Source organism: Oncorhynchus mykiss, chromosome 20 (assembly GCF_013265735.2).
Source record: "Oncorhynchus mykiss isolate Arlee chromosome 20, USDA_OmykA_1.1, whole genome shotgun sequence".
NCBI lineage: Eukaryota > Metazoa > Chordata > Actinopteri > Salmoniformes > Salmonidae > Oncorhynchus > Oncorhynchus mykiss.
Window position 1 is genome coordinate 22918679 of NC_048584.1, and position 20829 is coordinate 22939507.

Here is a 20829-nt window from a genome sequence, read left to right on the forward strand (position 1 = left end):
AGTCACAAAAATCTTTTCACCATAAACATATTTTTATCTAGGTTTTCTTCATGTAGTCCTGTTAGATTCATGAACGCAGTGATGGTTGTCATTATTTACAATGGTCTGCAATGTAATGATCGACGTTTATGTTGCCCAATCAGATTGACGTACTGGATGTCTCTGCCAATGCAATTGCTTGATGGGCGAGGCTTACTATCTTTCCATGAAGTGAATCGTACACATTGTTTGTTGTCGATCAAGATGGAGTTCCTTTTGGGAAATCCATACAGTACTCCGGTGGGACATTGTATTGGTAAGTAAAACAATTTTTTTTTTTTTTTTTAACAAACTCTGATTGAAAGGAATTTGTAGATAATCGTGTTTCACATTTTTGAATCGTCATGACATTTGATTCTTACTCAGCTAAGTTCATTGGCTATCGACCCATACGCGAAGCTAACCAGTTGACTAGCATTCATTTTGGTTATTTCCAAGCTGGTTAGCTTCAGATAATTGGCAAAAAAATATGTTAACTAGTTATATATTCATCAATGTAAGCATAAGCAATAGTTCGTGGTAATCCTGCTAGGTAGTGGTTGGGCATATTCCGTTTGTTGCACTTTATTCATTTACACTCGCTACTTAAGTTAAGCTAGCTAACGTTAACTAACGTTACTGTCTGTATCTGGTCGCGATAACTGTTTGTGGCTGACTAGCTATTCGAATGAACCATATGACACGTATTTGACAGCTGGACTACTGCTAAATTAGCTAGCTAGCTCTCGATAACCCAAGGCACATGACTGGGTAACTAACTTAAGTTACTTAGCTAGCTAAATTAGTATAGCGTTGCTGTAACTGAGCTAATTAGCTAGCTAACAAGTTAGCATATGTGATCATTGCAATCATGAAAAGGATATTGTTTTCAAATGACAATTTTCTACTGCTCTGACGAGGCGGAATTGAATGTTCTGTCTTTAGAGAGAGCCACTGATGGCTCCCTTCAGAATGAGGACTGGGCCCTCAATATGGAAATATGTGACATAATCAATGAAACCGAGGATGGGTGAGTAGAAAAGCGCATTCTAACTAGGCTAATGAATTATGTGAATTATAAAACACACGTTAGACCTATTCTGGAGCTTTGTGACATGGACTTGATAATTTGTCCCTAGTGACTTAACTACATCTGAATATGGCCACACTTTCTCTGTGAAGGTCTCTTGCTCTGTTTGCCTTGCCTCTTATCAGAAACAATAATGGATTTGGTCCAAGTGCTGGCCTACTATCTAGTGCTTGGATAGCTATCTGATCCATTAAACTTGATGTAAAAGTGTTGAAGTCCATTTTCTGTTTGATAAGTGGGTGGTAAATGAGGGAAGGTGGATTTACCCCTACTCCCAGTTTCTCATAATATGACATCAGTTTCTTAAAGCCCTCTGTATCAGGAAGGCCACACCTACCACTGTTAATGATGTGTCTGCATTATAGTGTAGCCTAGACCATTTTTAGTAAAGCATTGCCTGTTACATAAATCCTTTAAAGTATTAATAACATTATTTCAGTCAAAATGGCGAAATGATGCTTGGTGGTGCAGTTACTACGCTGTAGTAGATGGTATGTTGTAGTTATCATGTTGTAGTTATCATGTGTCAGTCTTCTCCCAATCTCACCCTGTTCTCTGCTCTTTGCTGTGTGTTGATTCTGCAGGCCCAAGGATGCCATCAGGGCAATGAAGAAGAGGCTGAACGGGAACAAGAACTACAGGGAGGTGATGCTGGCACTCACCGTCCTGGAGACATGTGTGAAGAACTGCGGGCATCGTTTTCATGCCCTCGTCACCAGCAGAGACTTCATAGATGGCGTGCTTGTAAAAATCATCTCGCCTAAAAACAACCCTCCCACTATCGTACAAGACAAAGTGCTCGCCTTGATCCAGGTAAGGGATCACATACTTATGGGTGAGAGAGTTTATGCATGACATGTTTTTATTAATTTGTGACAACTTTGGTGATAAAGCTAATAGAAGAAGCTTTCATTGATAAACCACATTTTTAAAGTATTCTGACAGTTGTGTTAAGAGAGAATGATAGTTTGTCCTTGAGCAAATAGATGGAAGTGCTTTCAGAGTATATTGTACTGCTCTGTATGAGCTAGTTGAGGAGAGAAAGGTGTTGGTTGCCTGTGGCTGCAGCCCTGGGGGATCCAGTGTTCTTCAGGCAGGGCCTCGGGTGTTGTGCTACCTGCAGCCAGGTGTTCTCTGGTTACCATGGGGATCTTAGGTAACCCTGGCCGATTGCCTCCGGTGGCCTCTAGTTTCCCACTAAGATGGCGGCTGTTGATGGAACTTTAATGGTTTTCACCAGACCACATGCAAGTGTTATTACAAATGTGGCACTGTTTTCTCACAAGGATGAATGTGTAATGATACACCCAAGATACTCACATGCTTTCTTGCTCAGCCAGCAAGAGCTTTTGTGGTAGTGTAAATGTCATTTGTGACACCCTGGACCTAAATACTTTGACCAGTTTATTCACTACACATGTATGAATAGGGCTAAATTAAAATGTTTCTTCTAGAAAAATGAAAAACATATGCATAATCATGGTATCAATTGAAAAGTAATAGTTAGGAGATTCTGGAAAAATTATTAGACCAAAGGTGAGGACAACAGTTCACCTGACACAAGACTGAATCTAAACTGTTGATTTTTATTTTCATTTTACATTACTGTACTTTTCGCATCATTTGTTGACATCAAAATCTGAAAATACTCTGGATACAGATGCACGTATGACTCAAAGAAAACTTGTGCACTTTAGGAAATAGAGCAAGCGCACTTGTAGTTTTGTTTGGAACACAACTCTGCATCCCCGCCATCACACAATTGTTTATGCAATCCAAAAAAACAGTCCATTGTAAATCTGGGTCAGGTGGGCAGCATTTGAAAGCTTGTTCTATTGCTAACATGACGACTAGTTAAGTTATACAAAACAATATTACGGTGTTAGGCTTTCACAATGCAATTCAGGAAACAGATAATTATTTTACTGCGCATTGAAATTAGTCATGAGTGCATTGAGGTGCGTGCACCGCAGCAAATTGTCTTCACAATAGACAGACTAGTTCTGTTCAGAACAACCCAGGGTGACGCCATGTCTTGTAACTACATCAAACATAGTGATCATAAACGTTGACACTATGACATGAGTTTTATAATATGGAAATGTGGAGTGCACATTTGGACTCATGGGTGTTTTGCTTGCTTTTATGACATCAAAGCCGTATTTAGTATAATCCTCAATGTCTCTTTCAAAATACATAGTCTTCTTTAATTTACAGCCTTTCCCTGTGAAGCGCAGCGCCAGAGCGCTGACATCATGCATAGCATTTTACTGTGCAGCCACTGTGTTCCAATTAAGGTGTTTATCGGTGTCCAAATCTGCCATTTTCAACCCGTATATGGGTACGAGTGTAAAGGGCTACCTGAATAAAGCACTGACAGACATGACACGGTTAAGGTAACGTTTGTCTTTCTCATTCAACCCGTCTCCCAGGCGTGGGCTGACGCGTTCAGGAGTAGTCCAGACCTGACGGGTGTGGTCCATATCTATGAGGAGCTGAAGAGGAAAGGCATTGAGTTCCCCATGTCTGACCTGGAGACCCTGTCTCCAATCCACACTCCTCAACGAGTAGGACTGTCACATCCATTTGCATGCATTTCCTTAATCTATATCGAGTATGAGAATCCATCTGCTATTTTGTTGTAATTTTTTTTTCTAATTTAAAGCTGTCGGCTGGCTCTGAGGTGAACCAAGCCACACTGAAGGCCACCGCCCCTCCTCCAGCCCAGCCTATCCTCCACCAGCAGCCTCCTCCCCATGCTGTCTCCGCCCCACCCTTTGCAGCATCTGTCCCTCCTACCTATTCCGCCCCTCAGGTCCCCAACCTCGGTGCCTCTGGGTCTATCAACCCCTCACCTGACCAGGTACTGAGTCAGTGAATAGCCATTACAGTTGTGAAAAGGCTTTTAAAATATTCTGGATAGCTTGCATTCTAAGGTTCAAGGAGATGGATCTGAGAGGAGTTGGCATGTTATTCCCTCTGCTGTACAGATTTGCCGGCTGCGCAGTGAGCTGGACATTGTGCGTGGCAACACCAAGGTGATGTCAGAGATGCTGACAGAGATGGTTCCTGGACAGGAGGACCCCTCGGACCACGAGCTCCTGCAGGTTAGACTCCAACCCCCTTTCTGACTGTATGACGTCAGCTTCGACCCTGGTATTGTTAGTTCATTTATAGGGTCTGGTTTCTTGACAAACAGAAAACAGATGATTGACCGAAAAGGGTATTCGCACAGGCCACTAGAGAGTGCGCTTTCAATGTTTGTACTGGTAGTTTCCTTTTTCTGCAGTTGGTACACCATGAAAGCACTAACGCCATCAGATCCTTTCAGATCTCTGACAACCCTGGGTCCAGCCCTTTATACAGTTAATGTCAGACTGGGTAACGCTGCTGTGTGTAAACCTGTGTGCTGTTTGTAGGAGCTGAACCGGACATGCCGGGCCATGCAGCAGAGGATAGTGGAGCTCATCTCCTGCGTGTCTAACGAGGAGGTCACAGAGGAACTACTGCACGTCAACGACGACCTCAACAACATCTTCCTACGCTACGACAGGTAGGCTAGCTCACACACACACACACACACTAACATCTCTCATCACGGAGCGATGGCTAACATTTGTCTCAAATAACACCTTTCTCCTATGAGAGGCATGGATGACTTCATGTAACGCAGTCGTTATGAACAAGCGTGGACCAGTTATTTTTATGTTCATTTTTCTCTCAGGTACGAGAGGTTCCGGTCAGGCAGAGCATCTCAGGGTATCAACAATGGGGTGAGTTAGCAGTGACGGCCATAGGCAGTAACCCCCCCCCCCCCCCCCACAAACACAAACTAGGACATCACTTCCTTATTTGTACATGGTTGGCGCATGCAAATGCATAATGTTATTCCTATTTGATACTTTGCATCATATTATTCCTATCTCTGCTTGATATTTTGTCTTCCATATCTTACAAATGTTTTGTCATTCTGTAACGTCGTTGAGTCTGACTAAAAGACTGACTGTTCTGTCTAGAGATGTAGGCTAAGGCATGTTAGATCATCTGTCGCTGTCCGTACCGTTAATATCATGCCCACACTGACCGTGGCGTGTTGCCCAGGCATGTTAATGGTATTTTTTTCTTTATGGATAGTTAACACGGGCAAGTATGAAAGTCACCCCAATAATTAGTATGTCACATGTATTTGGACACCAAGTGACACTGTTAAAACATCAATGATATTGACCCTGCTCCCATCTGCTCCATATGGCATGTTTTAACTGCACAACCCCCTCAGTAACTGACCCAGAGACGGTCTAAAACTAGGAGTATAATGAAGTTGCCGCTAGACGTTGATCTAAGATCAGTTTTGATTTTTCCTCCCTGTATGGTTAAAGTTGGGATTCAGGGAGGGTAAACTGATCGTAGATCTGTGCCTAAGGGGCAACATCTACCGAATGTCTGAAGATATCCCCTACCCCACAACCACCCATCTTTCTCAAGGTTCTCTTACACAGGCAAAATGAATGAAAAATCATAGAGGCACACAACAGCTCATTCTTCACCACAATCAAATCTTATTGCATTTCTCTTACTAACTGTTTCTGGCTGAGTACCTACCCCCTTAACCAAAACTCCCACAAACTACAACTGTTCCTCATTGGGGCGGCAGGGTAGCCTAGTGGTTAGAGCGTTGGACTAGTAACCGGAAGGTTGTGAGTTCAAACCCCCGAGCTGACGAGGTACAAATCTGTCGTTCTGCCCCTGAACAGGCAGTTAACCCACTGTTCCCAGGCCGTCATTGAAAATAAGAATTTGTTCTTAACTGACTTGCCTGGTTAAATAAAGGTAAAATAAAATAAATAAAAAAAAAATTCATGGGCATATTCATGCTTTTCTCCAGCTAACCTAGGATTTTCCCTGACCTCTCACATTCGTATGTGCTTTATTTGCCTGAACCTTTCTGTTCTAGCTAATCATTTTGTTGGTCAAATTGATGAACAAAACTAATGCCAGGTGTCGGGCCCTTTTTGTGTAGTCCCCTTCGCGACTAGTTAATTGCTTTGTTTATTGTAGTGACTAATGGGAAATGTAATTGGCAGTCGGTTTGGAGTGGGCTCCTAAAAGTGGTCTTTCATTCTCTTCAACGTGTCCCAGCACACCAAAACAGTCATGAAGAGGGCACGACAACCTATTCCCCCTCGAGACTGAAAAGATTTGACATGGGTCCTCAGATCCTGCACCATTGAGAGCATGGTGGTTGCATCACTGCCTGGTATGGCAACTGCTCGGCCCCCAACCACAAGGCACTACAGAGGGTAGTGTGAACGGCCCAGTACATCACTGGGGTCAAGCTTCCTGCCATCCAGGACCTCTATACCAGGCGGTGTCAGAGGAAGGCCCTAAAAATGTTCAGACTCCAACCACCCTAGTCAGACTGTTTTCTCTGCTACCGCATGGAGCGCCAAGTATAGGTCCAAGAGGCTTCTAAACATATTCTACCCCAAGCCATAAGACTCCTGAACATCTAGTCAAATGGCTACCCAGACTATTTTCAGCCTCCACCGTTACTCTGTTGTCATCTATGCATAGTCACTTTAATAACTCTACCTACATGTACATACTACCTCCAATAACCGGTGCCCCTGCACATTGAATCTGTATCAGTACCCCCCTGTATATAGTCTCACTGTTGTTATTTTACTGTTGCTCTTTAATTACTTTTGTTAGTTTTATCTCTTATTCTTATCTGTATTTTTTTTCAACTGCATTTTTGGTTAGGGGCTCGTAAGTAAGCATTTCACTAAGGTCTACACCTGTTTTTATTTGGCACGTAATTAATAAAATGTGATTTTGATTTGACTCTCTCACGTGCACTCACACTCATTCTCATACCCCTTTGTTTGCAGGTCCTCAGTGAGGCTACAGAGGACAACCTGATAGACCTGGGCCCTGGCTCTCCTGCTGTCGTCAGCAACATGGTCACCACCACTCCCCCGTCCAGCCTGCCCCCTTTCTACACCACCCCCGCTGCACGGCCTTCCTCACCTGCCTCCCTGGCCTCTCGGCTAGCCGGCCTTGGTATGTTCCCTGGACACTGTTACTGTACATACGCCCCATCCCAAGTCTATTTAGTAAAAGACAAATCTACTGTAAGAGTGCTGATTCATTGGTTCTCTTTGAACAGTTTACCAGGTCCTTCAGCAATATAACATGTTCTTAACACATGCAATTGACATTTTATTATGTCTGAACAATATAACTGATGTCCCTTTGTTGTGACTCAGATGTGGGTGACAGTGTGAGCAGCACTTTGAGCTCTCTGCCCAGCTGTAAGCCTCAGGACGACTTTGACATGTTCGCCCAGACCAGGACCGGAGCTCTGCCTCTGACCACCGAAACACTCGTGACGTAAGAACGCATCGCACTTGGTATCCCGTTCAGAGACTAGCCCTTACCTCCTAGGCTTGTAATGGATCGAGCATACACAATTCTCTATTCTACATGACTGATATGTTCTACACAATACATTTCTATCTGAATGTTGTGTTTGTCTGGTCATTAAACACTAACTCTCTCCTGGCAGAGCTCCTCTAGAGGACCTTAATGCTGTATGTGGGATTGGGCTGCCTCTTCTGGAAGTCAGGCGGCAGCCCGCAGGAGGGGTGAGTACTCTGGCTGGCCAACCTTTGAGAAGTGCACTACTTAAAAATAATAATATTTAACTAGGCAAGTCAGTTTAGAACAAATTATTATTTACAATGACGTCCTAGGAACAGTGAGCTAACTGCCTTGTTCAGGAGCTGAATGACATATTTGTACCGTGTCAGCTTGGGGGTTCGATGTAGCAACCTTTCGGTTACTGGCCCAATGCTCTAACCACTAGGCTACCTGCCGTCCCTAACATCACTAAGGATGACGTTTAACTTTTACATTCAATGTGCTGTTACACTGTCAAAAGCTCTCCCCGACGTAAAAAAAAGAATAAATAATCTTAGTCGGCCGTCCAATCGATTGGTGGAACTATTTAAATATGCATTTTTCCCATACATACACACCCTATGTGTTTTAAGAAAATGAACTATATGCACTGAGCTTCTCTGACGCTTTAAGCGCACTGTTGAAATAATTAAGACACAAATTACGAAAGAGGGAGTCAGATATCAAGAACCTGTTCCCGACCCAATTCAACGGCGCACTGAAGATTATCTTTCAGAACCGTGGAGAGCAACCGCTAGCCAACGCTGGAGAGAAAGCTCACTGAAGATTCAGTTCAGCACCTTGGAGGGCCACTGCATCGGCCGCACCCCACAACAGCACTCCTAATCAGCCAGTTCCACACACCTGTGGCAGAGGAGTGGGGAACTGTGCTACAGACAATTTTGCCATGTCAGGAAAAGGCTGCCGGATGAGAGAATGCTGTTTGATGTTGATTTGATTATTGTTCCATTCCCCTTTCCTTAGAACTTTAGAAGGGGACATGCCCCCCTAATGTTAGAAGCAAGTCAAATAAACATTTTAATAACTCAGTCGGGGGCTCAACTTACTTTTGAGAGTTGTAGTAGTAGAATACACAAAGTGCAATTTTGAAATGTGGTTGGGCATCAGTAGTTTTTCCTCTTTGTCAGTCACTCAATTAGCCCATATGAGCTACATTTATAATGATTTTTTATTGGTAAAATTGTCTAGCCAGCTACCTAAACTTACTACTAATCATGGTTGAATTACCAAGGTGGCTAGGGCCCCCAGAAGGCTAGGGCCGGCTCTGACTCCAGGTGTGGGTATGGATGTCTACACAAACCAGAGAGCTACTTCAGTCTCTCATGTTGAGTCCAGATTTTTGTACTAGGAAATTCCTCACAGTAGCAGAGGGAGTACAAAATGGTTGTTTAATTGAATATATAATGTGTGTATATTATGTCACACTGGTGTGTAGTACAGTATGAATGGCCATGGCCCTGAAACAGATTGGACTGTACCATACATAGTAGATGCAACTCTGCAAGGCCCATCTAAAGCCTTGTAAATTTGCCCATGTTTATTTCTCAAGACACTAGAAATTTGCATTTAATTTTTTGTCTCTCTGGACCTCTGTTTAAACACCACAGGGCCGTATTGTTTTTACCACAACCAGATAACAACTTTCTAGTGTCTTTATCATGGTACTTAACAATCTGAATTATACCTACAGTAGCCTAGCTTAAATAAAGCTACGTTTATCACGGACTCTCTCAAATGATATTGCAAAATGGAAATATCCAATTAAGAACATAACAAATGGAACTATTTTAAATTGTGCTTAATTAAAATAATGAGAAGCAGCAGTTACAGCCAGTAGGCCTAGTATTCAATCAACAGAGTTGAACATTAAACAGTAAATGTTTAATTATGAATTAAATACATGGATAACAAAATAAAGAGCAAGGTGTAGCCCCAAATGGTATCAAAATCAGCTTAAACTCTAATGCTGAACATATAAAATGGCTTGCATAGGCTACAAAAATAAGCATGGGCTATTCCAAACATTTAGCATAATAGTTTGATCTTCTCCATCTGTCAACTGTATCGGACTAGCCTACTTACTCACATAGACCTGGGCTGCCGTTTAATAGCCTACTTCCCCAATCTTTTCAAGTTATGCGACAGGAACACCAGCTTGTCAACATTTTCGGGCAGAAGGCAGCTCCTCGTTTTATTGAATATAAACCCTGCCTTGGAAAATATCCGCTCTGATGGAGTAGAGGTCGCCGGAATCGAGAGGAGGTATTTCGCTGCTCTGGCCAGCCTCGGATACCTGTCCTCATTTTTCCCCCACCAAGCTAGTGGTCCAGCGTCGACTTTCGTTCTATCTTGGAGATAATACTTCACTTCTTTTTTGCTATCCCCCGGAAACTCTTTCTCTCCCTCATCTCCACACATTAGCATATCAATCTCCCGCTCCTTATCTGTTTTTTTTCTTTTTGGTGCGGGTACCTCTTCATCCGTGGGTGTAGAGCTGACTCTGTCTCCCTCAGCGCTCAACCGGTCGGCCAGCTGGGACACGTTGATGTAGGCTACGTCCCGTTTTGCATCGTCAAGGAACGAAAGCAGCTTGAAGCGGGGGTCTACGACTGCTGCTTGGACGTATATACTACTCTCAAATAGTCGGTCTTTGAGCTGCCATCTGTTGTCAGATTCCTCCACCAGCCTTGTTTTAAGACTCTTAGTGGTGGGGCTGTCGTCCACCACTGGTGCCAAGTGGCGGCGTTTGAGGTTGGCCAGCATGGGTATGGTTGCAGATAAGGATGCATTTTCCTCCTCGGACTGCAGCTCAGTCAGGGTGACAATGGGCTTCAGCACATTTGAAATGTCCTCTGCCATGTTCCATTGCGCTGGGGTGAGATCAAGGTTGCGTTCATTTTCCCCAGTGTAGTTGGGGTCGGAGAGCACTGCTGTTACAGGCAATCTCTGTTCTATCAGACGCGCTAACATGGTCTGAGAAGAATTCCACCGCATGGAAACGTCTTGGATCAGGACATGTTCAACCACCCTTTGTTCTTTTTGTTTCTCCTTTAGTCCCTTTCTGGCTTTTGTTCGCTTCTTAAAATGAGCCACAAGGAGTCTGGCTGCAACCACAGTGCGACAGATGGGGTCTTGATTGAGAGTGGCGTTGATGCACAGCTGTAAGGTGTGTCCAGCACATCTGATTCCTTTAACGCCTGCCCATTTCTCCTCCCGCCCCAGTATATCTGCACACAAAATCATATTTGCGGCGTTGTCGTGTACCACAGCGACCCTTTTACATCCTGGGATTTCGTATTTGTCGGCCACTTCTCCAAGTCTCTGCGCAATGGTGGCGGCGGTGTGATTCTCCTCCATTTGCTTTGTCTCCAGCACAAGACACTGCAGTCCCCAGGCCTCCGTAATGAAATGGGCAGTTACGGTCATGTATGACTCCATCCTCAGTGAGGTCCACATGTCGGTTGTAAAACTTACTGCCTGGCTGTTTTTGATAGACTCCAAAACCTTCTCTTTTGTGGTCTCATATTTCGCTGTCAGAGCATGCATAACAGTCTCTCTCTTGGGAACAGTGTAACCAGGCTCCAAGATTTTCATCATATCCTTAAATCCCACGCCCTCTATCAGGTTAACGGGCCTCATGTCCAAGGCAATGAAGTCCACGATACCATCCGTTATCTCTCTCTTTCTTTGTTCTGAGATTGGGGAATTCTGGTCCAAGGTGGTTTGGGTTAAACCTGAGCTAGCAGTGGAGGCGCTCGTGCTGTACTGGGGATGCGCCTATAAATACACGAAGTTTAAAATTTAAGTAGGCCTACATTTGAATTAATTATGTATACCATTGTTATTACATTATTTGGAGATGTTCACATGCATATAAACCCTGTCACTGTTTTAGCATGCAACTAGAAAAACAAAGTATGCTAACTTACTGTTTTCAAGTGATATGTCATATTCGTTGTCGAACTATGGTAAGCAAACCGCTGTTTGCAGAGTTTGCATTCCACTTTTTTGGCGTCATCCATTACTACAATGAAATGCTGCCATACTACAGACCTTTTCGACATGTCTTAATTTGGCCTAATAAGAGTATGAAGAAGCTACGGTATGTACTGGTAGGGTATACACCGCTTCCAAATTCGCCAGAGACAAAGTTCCGCCCCCATTCATTTTCAACGGGAGCGCAGCACAGGGAATTGTGGGAAGGCGAGGGGCGCGATAAAGTTCAGTTCTACTTTATGCAAATTACACGCGGCCACCGCTGCTGTTAACCAATCAGGTGAGGGGCAGATGTTTGCTTGAAAATCGTCCTTTTATGGAACAGTTCCACCTGTCATTTAGTTCCTGACAAGCAGATGGAGGAACGTAAATCATTGCTGTGTCGGGTTTTCCAATTCTATATGATTTTGCTTTGCTAGAATATAGAGACAAAATCTGAAGGTCAATGGCATGGAGGATTGCAGAGATTTTTGCTGTTGATGCTGGGTGAAGAGATTTGCACATCAATGTTTGCTTATGCTGCTAGCTAGCTATGAACATCAAGCAACCTAGACATCAAAACTATTATCAAAGTCAACAAATTGTGAGATTTCCCACCAAAGGATAGAAATCACCAGTAACACAAATTATAACAGTGTATAATTTACAAAGCTTGCATTTCCCATGTAATATCCTACTAATTGGGTTATGGTATCTTAACATTATGATTCCCATTATCTTATGGCTCTTTCATTGTCTAATGACATTGATAATTATAGCTTACTTCCTGTAAAATAAATAGGCCTACCTTTCACATGAATGGGTAATTTGGGTAAAGGAAATTGTAGCTTTGCAAATCTCTTGATTTGAACACCTGTTGTATTCGGTGCATGTGGCAAATTTGATTTGATCAACATCATCTGCAATCCTCCATGCCATTCTTCATATTCAGATTTTTGTCTCTGTGTTCTAAAATCATTCTCGGCAAGTAAACAAGGTAGAATTACAAATCCCCTCACGCAACATTTTTATTTTTCTACATTTTTAATTAGCCTAAAAATAGTCAGATTTGTAAAAAATTTACTGTACCTAGAATGCAAGGGTTGTACTTACACTAGACAATTTCGTCATAAAAATCATCATGTAGGAAATTATGATCATGCATGCTTAGCCTCATGCATTATCGATCTCATCAATATGGAAACTGAGTTTAGCTGTTCTCTGCTTCAGATGTACAATGACAATGGGCATATTGATTGCACATATCTGTTAGGCCAGTTATGTCATCATACTGTAGGCCTATGGCTGCATTGATGAGGCATGACATTATGATAAGCTGCACAATGGGTTCACATGGCTGATATCCTGAGACGGTGACAATCAAATAAAACCCATTTGGAGAGCTCACAACTGGACACAAAGGTCATGTTCATTTGAGGAAGCAACACAAATTAGAGAATTGTTTTTGCAGAATTGTGATCTGTGATGAATGAACATTAACACTAGTTCATCTTGAATAATAGTTTAAGTTAACAATTAAAACAAGATGAAACACTTCACTTCAATGAATCAAAATGTACAATCTAACGAGTTTGTACATTTTAGACATCTTAGTAAGTAGGCTATTATGAAAGCATAATTACTTGGTGAACAAAAAAAGTCCATATGCGAGGGGGGGCCAACCTTGCTCCACTCCCTGATCTACTGGGTGAGTAGACTTCTATTCCAGCCCAGCAATAATACACATGATTATCAACTCCTGTAGGTTTGATAAGTTAAATCAGGTGTGTTAGTGCTGGGCTGGAACAGAAGCCTGCATACCTCTAGGAGAAGGATTGGCCTGCTGAAGCTGTGGTATGTTTTGTATTGTATACAACATAAATACACATAATGGCATACAAGGATGTGCAAGCAGTCTCTTGGGATTCATTGTAGATATGTGATAAGAGTAGTGGCCTGAGGGAACACCCTTAATGTGTTGTGAAATGTGTTAAGTGTAATATTTTATTGTATATAACTGCTTTAATGTTGCTGGACCCCGGGAAGAGCAGCTGCGACCTTAGCAGCAGCTAATGGAAATCTTTAATAAATACATCTGCAGACATGTCTTCACAGCTCTCAAAGAAACAGGTTTCATGTTATTACAATTAAGGCCTGGCTATTATCTCTCTTGCTTCATAGTTTTCCTCTCTAGGGACTAAAACTAGAGAATATTTACATAATGTCATCCTACAACCTGCCCTATATAACTAGTACACCTACTCCCTTTTCTGACAAGATGGAGCAGAAAATAAATCCACCCTTCCATTGCTGTTATCTACAAATGTATTTGGAACATGAGTTTTTAATTTAGAATGAAAAATAGAACTACATCAAGATAACAAGCTACACTGAACAAACATATAAACAACATGAAACAATGTAAAAGATTTTACAGAGTTATATGAACCATAAGGAAATTGGTCATTTTAAATAAGTCATGGATTTCACATGACTGGGAATAGGAAGATGCATCTGGTCATCTGGTCATAAAAAAAAGGTAGGGACATGGATCAGAAAACCAGTCAGTATCTGGTGTGACCATTTGCCTTATGCGGTGTGACACGTTTCCTTCGCATAGAGTTGATAAGGCTGTTGACTGTGGCCTGTGGAATGTTGTCCCACTCCTCTTCAATGGCTGTGCGAAGTTTCTGGATATTGGCGGGAACTGGAACACACTGTTGATCCAGAGCATCCCAAACCTGTCTGAGTATGCAGGCCATGGAAGAACTGGGACATTTTCAGCTTCCAGGAATTGTGTACAGATCCTTACGAAATTGTGCTATTCATTATCGTGCTGAAACGTGATGGCAGTGGATGAATGGCACGATAATGGGCCTCAGGATCTCGTCACAGTATCTCAAATGTATTTATAAAGCCCTTCTTACATCAGCTGATGTCACAAAGTGCTGTACAGAAACCTAGCCTAAAACCCCATACAGGAAGCAATGCAGGTATAAAAGCACGGTGACTAGGAAAAACTCCCTAGAAAGGCCAGAACCTAGGACGAAACCTAGAGGAACCAGGCTATGAGGGGTGGCCAGTCTTCTGGCTGTGCCAGGTGGAGATTATAACAGAACGTGGCCAAGATGTTCAAATGTTGATAGATGACCAGCAGGGTCAAAAAATAATAATCACAGTAGTTGTCGAGGGTGCAGCAGGTCAGCACCTCAGGAGTAAATGTCAGTTGGCTTTTCATAGCTGATCATTCAGAGTATCTCAACTGCTCCTGCTAGAGAGCGAGAGAAGTCACAGTGGATAAGACAGGAGAAATACTCCAGATATAACAGACTGACCCCCCCCCGACACAAACTATTGCTGCATAAATACTGGAGGCTGAGACAGGAGGGGTCGGGAGGCACTGTGGCCCCGTCTGACGATACCCACTTAATATTCTAATTGCTATCAATTTCAAATGTAATTTTGTTTGTTGTTCGTAGCTTATGCCTGCAAATACCATAACCCCACCGTCACCATGGGGCAGTGTTCACAACGTTGACATCAGCAAACTGCTCGGCCACACGACGCCATACACGCTATCTGCCCAGTACAGTTGAAAACAGGATTCATCTGTGAAGAGCACACTTCTCCAGCATGCCAGTGGCCATCGAAGATGAGCATTTGCCCACTGAAGTCGGTTACGTCTCCAAACTGCAGTCGGATCAAGACCCTGGTGAGGAAGGCTAGCATACAGACAAGCTTCTCTTAAAGGTTTCTGACAATTTGTGCAGAAATCCTTTGGGTTTACAAGCCCACAGTTTCATCAGCTGTCTGGGTCGCTGGTCTCAGATGATCCCGCAGGTGAAGAAGCCGGATGTGGAGGTCCTGGACTGGCGTGGTTTCACGTGGTCTGCATTTGTGAGGCCGGTTGGATGCACTGCCAAATTCTCTAAAATGACGTTGGAGGTGGCTTATGTTAAACATGAACATTACATTCTCTTGCAACAGCTCTGGTGGACATTCCTGCAGTCAGCATGCCGATTGCACGCTCCCTCAACTTGAGCTATATCTGGGCCATTGTGTTGTGACAAAACTGCACATTTTAGAGTGGCCTTTTATTATCCCCAGCACAAGGTGCACCTGTCTAATGAGTATGCTGTATAATCAGCCTTAGTGATGGATTGTGCCATCCCCGCGGCCTGCACAATGGATTAGTCCACTCACTGAGACAGGCGTGAATCACAGGTTTCTCGTGTGCCCCCCAAATGTTTTTTTATCAATTTGCGATCGATCAACAACTAAATCTCTTTTGGCCAACAGCCTATCGACCAAACAATCGACCAGTCGACTAAATGGGGTCAGCCCTATGGGCAATACATTATTTTCCACAATGCTTGGCCGTGGTGTGTGTGTGCGCGCTGTTGGCCTCCTATAACCAATCTTCCAAAGCTTACACTAACTCAGACTAGTCTCATCTAGTGCATGTCCATCCCACACCCACATAGTTTCATACAGCCTTCAAGATGTTCATATTCACCGTCACTGCATGGCATTGCAAAGCCTTCACATGGCTCTCTGTTTCATGTGTGCCATTGGTACTTCTTCATGTCATTGATCAATGGCAGAGGTCTTTGTCTCATTTTATCAAATGCAGTGGTTTGTTAGCATTTTTGTTCGTTTTTTGAGTTTCTAGTATTTTGGTTTTGCATCATATTTCAATTATATTTAAGTTGATTTTCTTTTTGTGTTTTCTCTACCATTTGTTTCATTTTCTTTTGGATTTTTGTATATTTTTTATTTATTTTTGCACCGTTTGTCCATGATGTTGCCCTGTAGATTCCCGTTGGCCAATCCTCTGTCATGGATGACATAGAGGAGTGGCTGTGTACCGACTTGGTGAGACCATCATGATTTTATTCTGCCTTTTCTTTTCTCTTCTCCTTTTTATTCCTGTTGCATCCCTCAACTTTTGGACTGCTTGTTCTTCAGAAATCTAATTGTAACACATTCCACTTTCTTTGTCCTTCAACACATTTCCTCATCCTTGACCAATCACGTGTCTGATCCATTGTAGCTTCCTGTGTAGACTTCAATACTACCGGTGTGTCTTGGCTTGAACAAATTAGTTCAGTATTGAAGGGTTTCTGTCCTCTTTGGTGCATGGTTGTTTTTTCTAAATTAATTTGATGTAAGAATGTGGTAATACTTTGTATTTATTGAACTTCTTCTCTAACGTAAATGGATTTGTGGTGAGGGTGGTTGTGTAAGTTCGGATTGTCCTTAAAATAGTTTCCACACTTTGGTCAGTGAGGGACAAATGTGTAACTTTGTTTCACTTCCTCAACAGCAAGGAGATGAGGGAGAAGAGGGGGTGACCAGTGAAGGTAGGAAACATGATTCACCTCTGGCTAGCATGTGTAATATGCTTACCTCTTCTCCTCTGATCCCTCTCTTCCTCCACTTCTAGAGTTTGACAAGTTTCTGGAGGAGCGGGCGAAGGCAGCAGAAACGGTGCCCAGCCTCCCTTCGCCCCCTAGTGGTGACCCTGGTGCAACTACAGGCACACTCAAGAAGAAGGCTGAAAGACCAGATGACGCCCTGTTCGCTTAGTACAGTGGTTTTCAAACCTCTCCTCGGGGACTCCCAGACGTTTCACAATTTAGTTTTAGCCCTGAACTAGCTGAGTTGATTCACCTATTCAAGGGCTTGATAGTTAGTTGACAAGTTGAATCAGGTGTGTTAGCTCTTGAATAGTTCAAATTCATGGAACGACTGTGGGTCCCAGAGGAGAGGTTTGAAAACCCCTCGCTTAGTAGACCTTTTAACCTTAACTTCTGACCTGGCCAGCGACCTCAGTCCCCAGACTTTTATCTGTGACAAGCACACACACTTTCTCATCCTCCCCCTCTGGTTCTCTCTACCTTCAAAACTAACCCTCTACTACCCAGCAACGCATTGATTTACTACACTACAAAGGGAACCCCCGATTTTGATATCCCCCCTCTTTCAGAAAGAGACCAGCTTCATTCGGGAGAAGACCGCCACGTTATTCCATAATCAACATTCCTTATCTAACAGTTGATGGTTTGGAACAGTCTCCAGCCTCTGAAGAACTGTGGAGTATCAACAACAACGGCCGTCTTTATAAACCAGCAGCTCACCCTGTCCCGGGGCTGGTCTTCTTCTGAAGGGTAATATGAGACATACCCAACCTACAGGACTACCCATATTCTGCTCCGTTATGGCAGCAAGAAGCCATCCCTATCCTGTCGTCCCCTAATCTACTGCATGCATTATCAGATCCATCCACCCTTCAATCCCTTGAAGGGTCGTCAAAGGGAATTCAATGAAAACTAGGTACAATTATTGTTAACCTTTTTTATTGTAGGTCAGATGGGGGAAGGTAGCATTAAAATATGATGAGATATATTAATGGGGAATATGCTGGATCATTGTATGTTTTGACTATGCGTTTCATTCCTAGTCGATATTTTCTGGTTGTCTTATTTCATCAATTTAACTTCATGGTTTTGAGTGTGGCTTTGTTGTATAACTGTAACATAATGACATGTAGAATCGCTGTGTGTATATTCAATCAAGCAGAATAAGGTAAAGAAATGGTGGATGACGGGAGATCTGTTATGAGGGCATTGGAGCCTGTTACAGTAGGTCTACCTGGATATAACATTTCACAGCCATTACCCAAAAAGGGTATCAATAGAAAAGGGAAGTGGATATGTGATTTGTCCACTACAGAATTACACTACAGGGCATTTTGCTTTCAAGGGATGAAGTATTTCTAGGGATTGATGCTATCATCTTCTCTACGCCTTTAGAGATTGATCTATTTTACCAGCTTAGAATTCTAGAAGATTATCTGGAATGTTATTTTGGAGATTTATATACGATTTCTGATTTATTTTCAGATGATGTTTTTTTTAAGTGAGACAACTAAATAATTAACGTCACTTAAGAAAATGCACTGTTATGTTAAATGAGGTGTTATGTTTATCTTAACAAATAAGTAGTACCATTTACCTGACAATGATTTTCTGTGTATCCATATGCTGAAGGACCAGTACAGGTACAGTGCTGATGGGAAAGCATCATCTAGATGTCGTCATGTGGCCTAAGCATGATTGCATCACATCCATAGTGAACGCACTACCGTATCATACTGTAAGATTCAGTCAGGCGTAACACTGTATCAGTCAGTCTGAGAAGGATAACCGTTTCTTGTTAAAGCCCTGTTTTAGTAGTCTTCACTACAACCTGAACAGACTGAACATTGTATGTCTGGTATTGAACAATAACATAATTTATGGACCAACGTTTTACAAAGTGGATGCGATAAAATGAACCTATAGAAGGGATGGTAATGAATATCATGAAGGAAATATAGGAACGGGGATCTGTTTGGTCTCTGGTTGGAGCGTCAAAGGTTGTTTATTTTATTGTTTAATCACCTGGACTCTTGTGTACCATTTCCTGTTCTTGTCTCTCGTTGGCTTGCTAGCTGTTCTGGCATGTCACTCCGATGCTAGCCAGTTCGCTCTGGGCTAATCCGCTGATCAAAACGGTGACGGTGCTGAAAAGAGGGATAGGCTGTGCGAGAGACTCGCCATTTAGAAAAAGTGACATTCATGTTTTCAGAAACGGTAACACTACTTACTAGTATGAGCAAGAACATTGAGTATTGCAAACCGAGATCTTTATTCTCTTTCTTGATGATGATAATACACGTGCTGTTTCATACAATCACAATGAATTTAAAACAATGTAACACTTGATAGTCACTCACGACCTTATTCTACCCTTATTTTATTGTTCAAATATCTAGTTGAGCGGGTTGGTATATTTAACATATCTGTAATCAATGGAAAATGTTGCAAAAATATTGACAAGTGTAGGAATAATTTATTTAGGATTTTCTTCTGATCTCTGTTTTTGAAATTGTTTTATTGTACAAAAGTAGAATGACATTAACTTTACGGGAGAGATTAGGGGTTTTCATGTTAATTGTGTGTTAAACATGTTTTATGGAGTTTGATAATTTCTTATGCTGATTCAATGGTAAAGATCATGTAAATGTTTCCAGATGAATTTCACTCTACAGTAACTTTTAATGTCACTATTTATGACAAGTGTCCACTCTGTGATTGGTTTGTTTGTTTGTAACTGTAAGCAAAGAACCCTATTGAGTTACATTTTTTCCATGGTTTGATGAACAAGCAGTACATTGCTAAACGAAAGACTCTTTGATAGAAATGTTGACATTGCACATTATTAAAAGGTTTTCCCATCTCTCTGAATGGAATACTTTAAGTGTGTGTGTACAACTGTTGCCCTACGCTGAGACAGTAGCCCTGTACATTTGATGTATTGGAGGAGTAAAAATATATTGCTGTGTGTGCAATCCAATATGCGTAGTATAAAATGTATAGCTTGATATTGGTCTGGCTTGCTCAGTGGAACTATGGGTCTATACATGATCTTGTATAATTAAGGCAAATATAAATATTAGCTTGCCAGGTGGTCACCTCAAAGCCTGCTCTTAGAAAGAATATGTGTGTATGGTAAAACACAAAGGGACGTTTGTGTGCTGGCTGCTGCTGTTTCCTGACTTTATCTAGCTCTATATTGTTTGACTCATGCATGTGTTGAACTCCAATAAAAAACTATAGTAGTATGTGATATGTGCCAACTTTATTTCGTAGTTGTTTTTTTTTCATACTATAGTTTTATGTTGATTCAAGTCTGTCACCTCGTCTGACACATTTGTGTGCAGTTTTGGCGGTGCATGATTTAAATCCTAGTACATTACTGTGCAGTTCTGTGGAGAAGAAGGAATCCTTGCCATGGCTTGTGCCTCACAGACAGTACACTAGTGTAAGTTGGCCTATAGTAACCCCTGACCATTCATCTTACTGTGGAACCACTGTATCCCCTCCAATCCTCACCCCTTGGCCATTTTTCTTTCTCAGCCCCATTCCTTCCTTGTGGGGGCAGGCCCTAACTGACAGTCGTCTATGGGCTCTCCCATTGGTCGTTTAGGATCGCCTCATCCTAGAACATGGCTGGCTCTTCACATTCTGCTCCACTCTGCCTGCTGTATTTGCAGGGGTGTGCTATATTGTACAACTCATGTTTTACACATGATTGCTGACTTCATGTGAGGACATGTGTCCACAAGTTCTATTCTGTTCCATAACCGTGTGGATTTCACTTTAGAAGGTAAATCTTAATATTATTTGCATTGTATGAATCTATATCATGTTGCGATG

The 20829-nt window shown here is 42.3% G+C and overlaps 2 protein-coding genes across 5 annotated transcripts; one reads left to right on the plus strand and one right to left on the minus strand.

Moving 5' to 3' along the window:
* Window positions 1–205: 205 nt before the first annotated feature.
* LOC110499185 (TOM1-like protein 2) lies at window positions 206–20237 on the plus strand. 4 transcript variants are annotated; one of them, XM_021576142.2, is made up of 14 exons: window positions 206–295; window positions 964–1048; window positions 1693–1921; window positions 3541–3675; window positions 3774–3971; window positions 4099–4215; window positions 4528–4661; window positions 4833–4881; window positions 7000–7171; window positions 7378–7501; window positions 7677–7755; window positions 16382–16441; window positions 16893–16929; window positions 17013–20237. In XM_021576142.2, exons 1-14 carry the CDS (start codon window positions 244–246, stop codon window positions 17153–17155), a joined length of 1614 nt encoding a protein of 537 aa, XP_021431817.1. In that variant the 5' UTR covers window positions 206–243; the 3' UTR covers window positions 17156–20237. The 4 variants fall into 4 exon arrangements, with proteins under 4 accessions (XP_021431817.1, XP_021431818.1, XP_021431819.1 ...); XM_021576143.2 differs by lacking the exon at window positions 16382–16441; XM_021576144.2 differs by lacking the exons at window positions 16382–16441; window positions 16893–16929; window positions 17013–20237 and adding an exon at window positions 8295–14088.
* Window positions 9451–11768, minus strand: LOC110499183 (zinc finger BED domain-containing protein 1). Its single transcript, XM_021576141.2, has 2 exons — window positions 11521–11768; window positions 9451–11368 (listed from the first exon to the last, which is right to left on the minus strand). The coding sequence occupies exons 1-2, from the start codon at window positions 11653–11655 to the stop codon at window positions 9704–9706; spliced, it is 1800 nt and encodes a 599-aa protein (XP_021431816.2). The 5' UTR covers window positions 11656–11768; the 3' UTR covers window positions 9451–9703.
* Window positions 20238–20829: the final 592 nt, after the last annotated feature.

Bases quoted from the DNA above. Each gene is read 5' to 3' on its own strand.
- LOC110499183 (XM_021576141.2), bottom strand. From the start codon at position 11,655: ATGTCGAAAAGGTCTGTAGTATGGCAGCATTTCATTGTAGTAATGGAT. The intron at 11,369-11,520 runs GTAAGTTAGCAT...GTGTATTTATAG, and splicing joins TGACATATCACTTGAAAACA to GCGCATCCCCAGTACAGCAC.
- LOC110499185 (XM_021576142.2), top strand. From the start codon at position 244: ATGGAGTTCCTTTTGGGAAATCCATACAGTACTCCGGTGGGACATTGT. The intron at 1,922-3,540 runs GTAAGGGATCAC...CCCGTCTCCCAG, and splicing joins AAGTGCTCGCCTTGATCCAG to GCGTGGGCTGACGCGTTCAG. The intron at 4,216-4,527 runs GTTAGACTCCAA...TGCTGTTTGTAG, and splicing joins CGGACCACGAGCTCCTGCAG to GAGCTGAACCGGACATGCCG.